Here is a 9,687-nt window from a genome sequence, read left to right as displayed (position 1 = left end):
TTTACCTCTCTGCTTCCAAGCAGACTCCAAATGATTGCTTGGTGGATTTGCTCCTTCCCTTTCCTTTTTTTTTCCTCTCTGTTGAGAGGGAGGAGGGGGGAGCAGGGGAGAGATTCTCAGCCTGGCCCCCGTCTGAGCTCTTAAGTCCCAGTTAAGGCTCAAACCACCACACCAGCATGTCACAGAACCACAGAAGCACACAGAATGGACATCCAGTCCAACCATTCTCTAACTCTGCCAAGGCTGGGGCTAAACCATGGCCTTCAGCACCACATCTCTGCCTCTGGGAAACACCTCCAGGGATGGGGATTCACCCAGCTCATGTATGTCCATGTGCTTCCACAGAAGCTGTAGCATGGCTGTGAACCCTTCTTAGACAGATTCATAGATCCATAGAATGGTTTAGGTGAGAAGGGACCTTAGAGATCATCCAGTTCCAACCCCCTTGCCATGGGCAGGGTCACCTCCCACCAGCCCAGGTTGCTCAAGGCCTCATCTAGGGATGGGGCATTCACAGCCTCACTGCAAAGAATCTCTTCCTCAGCTCCAGTCTCAATCTGCCCTCCTGAAGCCTCAATCCATTCCCTCTCGTCCTGTCACTACAAGCCCTTGGAAAAAGTCCCTCCCCATCTTTCTTGTAGGGCCCCTTTGCATTCATTTCCAGTCACCCATTCCTCACTCCTAGGTCAGTTTAGTCTGAGAACTTTGGAAGGCAAAGCTGTGACCTTACAGACAGATTTTGGGCAGAGGAGCATTTTCCAGACTAGCATTTTGCAAACCAGTCTTTCTTGGGAGAGAGAAAAATGGAATCATAGGATCACAGAATCCTTTTGGTTGGAAAAGACCTTTTAAGGTCACAGAGTCCAACTGACATACTGAACTACAGGAGCTTCCTCCAAGGGTGGGCAAGGGGTGGGCAAGGTGGACCCAACTTGCTTGGAAAGCCTTTCTGATAGTTCATTCTGTATCCAGAGAGGTAACTGAGCAGTTCTGTTGGTAACTGTGAAATGTGTTCCTTAATAGATGTTTTGTAGGGTAAGCCCCACAGGCATCTTGGGGAAGATGGAGAATCACAGGATCACAGAATCACAGGATATTAAGGGTTGGGAGGGGCCCCCAGAGATCATTGAGTCCACCCCCTCTGCCAGAGCAGGAGCACATAACCAGAGCAGCACCACATAACCAAGAAGAAGTAATTCTATAAATGAATGGTTTGTTCCAATGCCACCAGAGCCTTTGATGCAGGAATGGACTCTGCACTTTATATTCTTCAGTCAGAGTAGGAGAATATTCCTTCTGCTGCTCACACTCTGCTGTAGCTGCAGTACCTGAGGGAAGGCTGTGGAGAGGTGGGGGTTGGTCTCTCCTCTCTAGTAACAAGTGCTAGGATCAGAGGAAATGGCCTCAAGTTGCCCCAGGGGAGGTTTAGGTTGGAGATTAGAAGCAAATTCGTCCCTGAAAGGGCTCTCAAGCACTGGCACAGGCTGCCTGGGGAGGCATCCCTGGAGGTGTTTCCAAGAGGCAGAGATATGGTGCTGAGGGCCATGGTTTAGCCCCAGCCTTGGTAGGGTTAGAGAATGGTCACACTGGATGATCTTAAAGGGCTTTTCCAGCCAGAACAAGTCCATGATTCTGGGTGAAGCACAGCAGTGCTGACATGGAACTGATGTTTCTGATGATACAGGCACCTCTCATTTCCACATTGGCTGAGGGTCAGCCTTTGCAGTCTCACAGCTAAATACACAGTAGCTTGTCTGTTACAGGAGGCTCTTCTAAGACTGTTGATTGAGTAGGAGATCTGGCTTCTTCCTGTGAAGCCTGAGAAGTGACAGAAGAGCAGGAAAATAGGGGGAAAATAATAAACTGAGCATGTTACCTAATCAGAAGAGCTGCATCTCTGAGTAAGTGCTTGTCCTGAATGGACAAAAAAGCTTCAACAGTGCTAAGGTGGCAGAATGGATGGGGTTAGGAGGCTGCTGCACTGGAAGCAGTGCACTGCCTGCAGCAGAGCCCAGGGGGCCATGAAAGCCAGTGGCATCCTGGCCTGGGTAGGAGGCAGGGTGGGCAGCAGGGCCAGGGAGGGGATCATCCCCCTGTGCTCAGCACTGGGGAGGCCACCCCTGGAGGGCTGTGTTCAGCTCTGGGCCCTCCCTGCAGGAAGGACACTGAGGGGCTGGAGCCTGTGCAGAGCAGGGCAGGCAGGCTGGAGAAGGGCCTGGAGCCCCTGGGCTAGAGGAGGGGCTGAGGGAGCTGGGGGTGTTGAGGCTGGAGAAGAGGAGGCTGAGGGAGACCTCCTTGCTCTCTGCAGCTCCCTGCAGGGAGGTTGCAGTCAGGAGGGGACAGCCTCTGCTCCTTGGTGGCAAGGGCCAGGAGCAGAGGCAATGGCTCCAAGCTGCCCCAGGGGAGGTTCAGGCTGGCTGCTAGGAAATCTTTCTTGCCTGGAAGGGTTCTGAGGCCTTGGAATGTTGTGCCCAGGGCCCTGGAGGTGTTGAAGCAGTGTGTGGAGCTGGTGCTTAGGGCCATGGTTTGGTGCTGAGCCTGCAGTGCTGGGTGGAGGTTGGACTGGCTGAGCCTGGAGGTCTCTTCAATGAAAGGTATTCTGTGGTTACTGTTGCTACTGCTGCCTTTCTTCTCCAAAACGCACTGAGCTATGTGTGCCATGAGCAATCTCTTACTTCTTCTTGTTCTTCTTCTTCTTATTCTGTCTCTATCTTTAGTCTTTATTTGAAGTCTCCCAAAGCCTTGTAGCCAACAGCATCTTAGCAAAGAGTTTTAAAAGACAAGAGAAGCAGGAGAAACTCAGTACTCTCAGCAGATTGCTCTGATGCTCTGTGATGCTGTCCATCATATTGCTCCTAAGTGCAATTCCATTTCACTGCTTAAAAACCTGTGAAGAAATGAATGCTCAGCATCAAAGTCAGGGGAAAAACAACCACCACCAAAGGCATCAAAAGAACCCCAAAAATCCATTTACTGAAAGCCAGTGGATGGCTATTTACAGAAAGCCTAATAATGCAGTGAGAGATCTTCATCCTGAGACTAAGAGCTGGAGATCCAAGAGCCCACATTGACAGCCCCCAAGAGGGGCAAGCCTGCTGTGTGCACAAGCTGCTGAAACGGAGCCTTGAGAATTGCTGTTGGTTGTGTCACTAATTACCTAATGTGCTGTGCAGCTTTTGCAGACCTGCCTCAGTTTGGAGGTTTAAAAGCAGTTAATGGAGCTTGGGAAGGCTTCTGTGAGCTAAACACACATTATTATCCCTTTATTAGTGAGGCAGGAAGGTTTGGGTTTGTCACCTAATGAGCTGATTATCAGAACCAAGAGGGACTCACCCACGCACCGCTAATGTTGTACAAACTGACCCTCAGAGCCCCTGTGGTGCCCAGTGCCTGCCTGGAACACGAACGTGATGGGCCCACCAGGCTTGAGAGAAGAGAGGGGGAAAAGGAGAAGAGAGGCAGAAGGAAATGATCATCTTCTGCTTCACTTGCAAGTCAAAACTGAGAAGCACTGCAGGTGCCAGATTTGACTGGGAAAAGAGATAACTGCAGCTGGAGAGAGAAGCGCAGGTCACCGTCTCAGTCTTCATCTGAAAGATTAGTGCTGACATCTGAACTGCTTCCCTCTCCCTGCGGCTCAGCTGCTTGCCCCCAGCGTTCCCTGAAGGCAGGACCGGGCTGCCTGTCTCTGCAGGCACGTCCCGGACAGCTGCAGCAGCGCTAGCTCCCAGGGCGCCTCAGTGTCCCGCGGGGACCGCAAAGCCGCTGCCACACCACCGCTGCGCCGGCTCCAGGGCTGCCACCAGCGCCAGCTCCATCGGAGGCCAAGCCCCGCAGAGCACAGGAGCCGGCCCGGGCTCGCTGCGCGCCTGCAGCCTGCCGCTCGCTCGCTAGATGGCGCCGGCGGCCTCGGCGCAAGCTGGAGCTGCACGGCCCGGCCGGATCGCGGCTGTGCCAGCCCGGCTGTGCCTGGCAGTGCCTGGCAGTGCCTGGTTGTGACTAGCCGTGCCTGGCTGTGCCTGGCTCTTCCCGGCTGTTAGTGGCTGTGCCTGGCCGTTCCTGGCTGTGCTGGGCCATGCCTGGCCGTGCCTGGCCATGCCTGGCTGTGCCTGGCTGTGCCCAGCTGTGACTGGCTGTGCCCGGCTGTGCTAGCTGTGATTCTGCCCCTCTGCTCCACTCTGCTGAGATCACACTCTGAGCTCTGGGTCCAGTTCTGGAGCCTCTGCTCCAGGAAGGATCTGGAGGTGCTGGAAGGTGTCCAGAGAAGGGCCACGAGGAGGAGCAGAGGGCTGGAGCTGCTCTGCTCTGGAGACAGACTGAGGGAGTTGGGGTTGTGCAGGCTGGAGAGGAGAAGGATCTGAGGAGACCTAATTGCAGCCTTCCAGTATCTGCTGGGGGCTACAAGAAAGCTGGGGAGGGACTTTTGAGGGTGTCAGGGAGGGATAGGACTGAGGGGGATGGAGCAAAAGTAGAAGTGGGGAGATTGAGATTGGCTGTGAGGAAGAAGTTGTTCCCTATGAGGGTGGTGAGAGCCTGGCACAGGTTGCCCAGGGAGGTGGTGGAAGCCTCCTGCCTGGAGATGTTTGCAGCCAGGCTGGAGGTGGCTGTGAGCAACCTGCTGTAGTGTGAGGTGTCCCTGCCCATGGCAGGGGGTTGGAGCTGGCTGAGCCTTGAGGTCCCTTCCAACCCTGAGAATTGATTCTGTGATTCTGTGATTGTTGAAACTATTTCCACAGCAGTTGTTTTCTTCCTCTTAAGACACAGTGCAGTTGCTGCACAGATATGAGGACTCCATGATGCCTGAGTCCAGTGCAGCAGCTGGATTCAGTCTGGGTGCTTTGCCCAATCATGAAGCTTTAAAATACCTTCCTGAGAGCACATTGGGCTAAGGCAGGACACCACTGGTACCTTCTACAGGCTGCAATAGACAGGCTGTAGAGTGGAAATGAAATGAGTGCCAGTGTGACTGGGGGCAGTAGCAAGAAGATTAATTTGTGCAAGATTCATTCTGGAATCTCTTCTTTTGACAGTGTCCTGGGCTGAGTTAGGACAGGACTGATCCTGCTCACTGCTGCCCTGCCCCAGCTCAGCAGCTGCACTCTGCAGCTCAGGCCATGTTCAGTGGCTGCTGCCAGCACTGACAATGCTCCATGGCTCTGGGCAATGCCAAGGGCTGGGGTGCAGACCAAGGGCACTGCTGCATCCTGGGGGGTTGCAGGGGAAAAGACTGCAGCTGTGGGGAGGAGGGGAGAGTGCAGGTGACCCTCAGCTGAGCCTTGAGTGATTCCAGCCCACGGACATCATGCTCGGTGTGAAGGTGAGAGGTCACCAGGGTCTAGCTGATTCTTCAACAACCAGTGTCCATGGAGGACTCTGTCCCTTCTGTCTTTGATCCTGCTCCATGAGTTCCTGAACTCCAGAATCCTGTCCCTGAATCTGCTTCCTGACTGCTGCTGAGTCCAGTCTGGGCCTTCTGCCCAGAAGTGCTGCATCAGTGCTGGCAGTGGTGACTGACTGCCATCACTTTGTCTCTCTTGGTATCTGTTTGAGGTGATTGTTGTTGTTTTCATTAAAATACTTCAAGTCTCTTTCCCAACCCATTGCTGAGCATGATGTCCGTGGTGAGCTGAGGGTCACCTGCACTGCCTGCTCCTCTGCACTGCCTTCAACAAACCAATTTCACAGAGTAAACAGCTGTCAGAGATTTCCCATTTATGCTCATTTATGTCAAGACTATCTTTGCACTATCACAAGAAACTCTGCAACACTCCAGTGTTGGAGGGAGGATATTTGTGTGGGTTGGTATAAACCCATGAGTTTCTCTTGGTGCAGAGAGGAGGCTCTGCTCTGGGTGGGAAAATGCCAAGCTGGCCTGAGGTTTCATCAAGTCAGCAGCTGGCTCTGTCAGGTTACATGTTGGTGTGAGCATCCTTCTCCTGGGTACCCACAGGTGCTTCCAGGGCACTCATACTGGTTGAAGTATCCCTCAGGGTTTGTCTTCTCCTCCTCAAGCAGAAATACATAGCACTTCCAGCTCCCACTAGAGACAGGGCCAGGAGAACGAGCAGCCAGATGGTGCCAGTGGAAAGTCCTTGCTCCATCTTCCCTTCTGTAAGGGGATGAAAGAGAATCAACAGCTTGGATCATATCACAGAGTGTTAGGGGCTGGAAAGGACCTCCAGAGATCATCCAGTCCAACCCCCTGCCAGAGCAGGAGCACCCAGGGCAGGTCACACAGAACACAGCCAGGTGGGGTTGGAAAGGCTCCAGAGCAGGAGACTCCACAACCTCTCTGGGCAGCCTGCTCCAGGCTCCAGCACCCTCACAGGGACAAAGTTTTCCCTCCTGTTCCCCTGGCACCTCCTCTGCTCCAGCTTGCCCCCAGTGCCCCTTGTGCTGTCCTTGGCCATCCCTGAGCAGAGCCTGGCTCCAGCCCTGCACATCTTTATCCCCAGCCATGAGGGCAGCCCTCAGGCTCCTCTGCTCCCAGCTCCAAGGCCCAGCTCCCTCAGCCTGGCCTCCCAGGGAGATGTTCCACTGCCTGCAGCAGCTCTGTGCCTCTGGGATGGACTCTCTCAAGCAGTTCCCTGAGGTACTTCTTGAGCTGAGGGGTCCAGAGCTGGACACAATATTGCAGCTGTGGCCTCAGCAGAGCAGAGTAGAAGGGGAGGAAACCTCTCTGACCTACTGACCACAGCCCTTCTGATGCACCCCAGGATGCCCTTGGCCTTCTTGGCACATTGCTGGCTCATGGTCATCCTTCTGTCCACAGGGACCTGCATGTCCCTCTCCTCTGCACTGCTCTCCAACAGCTCAGTCCCCAACCTATCCTGGTCCCTGGGGTTCTGGCCCAGATGCAGGACTCTCCCCTTGCCCTTGTTGGATTCCATTCCATTTCTCCCTGCCCAGCTCTCAGCCTGTCCAGGTCTGGCTGGGTGGCAGCACAGCCTGAGGAGGTGTCACCACTGCTCCCAGTTTGGTGTCATCAGCACACTGGCTGACAGTGCTCTCTGTGCCTTCAGCCATGAAGTGGTGAGTGGGATTTCTTCGAGCAGAAGGCAGCCAAATGCAGTGTAGGTGTTCACTCCAGCAAGTAGTTTGATTTGGTTTTCTTTGGCTTTTTGGCTTTTTTATTGGCTAACAAAATGTAAGCAAATCTGAGCAGCCCCCAGGTTACTTCAGAATGACCTCTGCTTTGGTGTCCAGGCAGAGATGAACTTTATGGCCTTCTAAAACCCCCTCAGAATGAATACCTCTAACCCATGGGATGATTGTCCTTGTTGTATTTGAGCATCTCCTTGAAAGGAGCTCTGCTTACCTGGATTTTCAGGAGACATCTCTCTGCTCACTGCAGCTTTTGGAAGGAAAAGAAATGAAGGTTTATTCTGAATGCTTAAAAAAGTAATGAAGCATTTAGAGCTTCCTAAACCCTGGTGCTCTGACAGCTCCCCCTCAACACACTTGCTGGTGAGAATTGCTGAGTGTGTGTAAACCTCTAGTAGGGATCCTACAGGAAGGCTGGAGAGGGACTTTTCATAGAATCACAGAAAGGGGCCTCCAAAGCTCATCCAGTCCAACCCCTCTGCACTCAGCAGGGACATCCTGCACTGGATCAGGTTGCCCAGAGCCCTGTCCAGCCTCACCTGGAATATCTCCAGCCATGGAGCCTCAACCACCTCCCTGGGCAACCTGTGCCAGTGTTCCACCACCCTCCTGGTGCAGAACTTGTTCCTCACATCCAATCTCAATCTGCTCTGCTCTAGTCTGAAGCCATTGCCCCTGGTCCTGTCCCTGCAGGCCTTTGCAAACAGTCTCTCTGCAGCCTTCTTGTAGCTCCTTCAGGTACTGGAATGTTGTTATTAAGTCTCCCTGGAGCCTTCTCTTCTCCAGGCTGCACACCCCCAGCTCCCTCAGCCTGTCCTTGCAGGAGAGCTGCTCCAACCCCCTGATAATTTGCTTGGTCTCCTATGGACCTGTCCCTCAGGTCTAGGTCCTTCCTGTGCTGAGAACTCCAGAGCTGGACACAGCTCTGAGGTGAGATCTCCCCAGAGCAGAGCAGAGGGGCAGGATCCCCTCTCTCCATCTCTGGCCATGCTGCTTTGGATGCAGCCCAGGAGCGGTCCATGAGCGTGTCTAGTGACAAGGAGGAGTGGTGTGAAGCTGAGGGAGAGTAGGTTTAGACTGGAAACTAGGAAGAAATTCTTCAGTATGAGGGTAGCTGTTATCCCCCAGCCCAGAGAGCAGGAATGAATCACCAGTTCCAGCATTTCTACAGGGCAGAGTGTTCATGGCATCCATCAGAACAAGAGTGTTTGAGGGTGTGAGAATGTACTCAGCTGACCTGAAATTATAGAGTCATGGAATCAATAAGGTTGGAAAAGACCTCAGAGATCATCAAGTCCAAGCTGTCACCCAACACCTCCTGACTAAACCATGCCTCCAAGTGCCACATCCAATCCCCTCTTGAACACCTCCAGGGATGGGGACTCCACCACCTCCCTGGGCAGCACATCCCGGTGCCCAATTCCTCTCTCTGCGAAGAACTTTCTCCTCACCTCCAGCCTAAACCTCCCCTGGCACAGCTTGAGACTGTGTCCTCTTGTTCTGGTGCTGGGTACCTGGGAGAGGAGACCAACCCCCACCTGGCTACGACCTCCCTTCAGGTAGTTGTAGAGAGCAAATGGAAGGCAGGAAGGCACTTCAGAGAGGCCTGGCCAGGCTGGGTGGATGTGCTGAGGGCAATGGGATGAGGTTCAACAAGGCCAAGGGCAGGCTCCTGCACTTTGGCCACAACAGCCCCATGCAGGCTACAGACTGGGGATGAGAGGCTGGAGAGCAGCTGGCAGGGAGGGACCTGGCAGGGCTGGGTGAGAGCAGCTGAACAGGAGCCAGCAGTGTGCCCAGGGGCACAGAAGGCCAAGGGCATCCTGGCTTGTGTCAGGAACAGTGTGGCAGCAGCACCAGGGATGGATTCTGCCCTGTGCTGGGCACTGCTGAGGCCTCACCTGGAGCTCTGTGTGCAGCTCTGGGCCCTCACTGCAGGAAAGATCTTGAGGTGCTGCAGCAGGTCCAGAGGAGAGCAACCAGCCTGGGGAAGGGACTGGAGGCAAAGGCTGAGGAGGAGAGGCTGAGGGAGCTGGGGGTGTGCAGCCTGGAGGAGAGGAGGCTCAGGGGGGACCTTACCACACTCCACAACTCCCTGAAGGGAAGCTGCAGTCAGGTGGGAGTCAGGCTCTGCTCCCAGGCACCTGGTGACAAGAGGAGAGGGCATGGCCTGGAGCTGTGCCAGGGGAGGGTTAGGTTGGATGCTAGGAAGCAGTTCCTCAGGGACAGGGAATCAGACACTGGGATGGGCTGCCCTGGGAGGTGGTGGAGTCACTGTCCCTGGAGGTGTTTAAGGAGAGACTGGATGTGGCACACAGTGCCATGGTGTGGTTGGTGTGGTGGTGTTGAGTCACAGGCTGGGCTGGATGAGCTCAGAGGTCTGTTCCAGCCTCAGTCATTCTGTGCCTCTGTGAGAAATTGCCTCTGAGCTTAGCCTTGTCCTGGACACTGACTTTTTACTAAAAGGGAGTGCTCTTTGACCAGTCTTTGGCCTAAGCATTGGGGTCTGAAGTATTGATAATGAGGCTGATGGCAATTTTAGAGGACTTGGAGGAGGAGATGCAGCCTCCTGAGGAGGCCCTC

General features: G+C 54.2%; 1 protein-coding gene across 1 annotated transcript in view; it reads right to left on the bottom strand.

Annotated features, from left to right (window-relative positions):
- Nucleotides 1-5,857: 5,857 nt before the first annotated feature.
- Nucleotides 5,858-9,687, bottom strand: part of LOC104310165 (macrophage mannose receptor 1) — a 54,862-nt gene continuing 51,032 nt past the window's right edge. The window contains exons 29-30 of the mRNA XM_054171240.1: nt 7,319-7,354; nt 5,858-6,109 (exon numbers count right to left, since the gene is read on the bottom strand). Of these exons, the coding sequence (XP_054027215.1) occupies nt 5,910-6,109; nt 7,319-7,354 (236 nt within the window). The 3' untranslated portion in view covers nt 5,858-5,909. The remainder of the gene's footprint in view (nt 6,110-7,318; nt 7,355-9,687) is intronic.

This window comes from Dryobates pubescens, chromosome 21 (assembly GCF_014839835.1).
Source record: "Dryobates pubescens isolate bDryPub1 chromosome 21, bDryPub1.pri, whole genome shotgun sequence".
Taxonomy (NCBI): Eukaryota; Metazoa; Chordata; class Aves; order Piciformes; family Picidae; genus Dryobates; species Dryobates pubescens.
The sequence above is the reverse complement of the archived record's forward strand: the minus strand, read 5'-3'. Positions and strand labels throughout refer to the sequence as shown.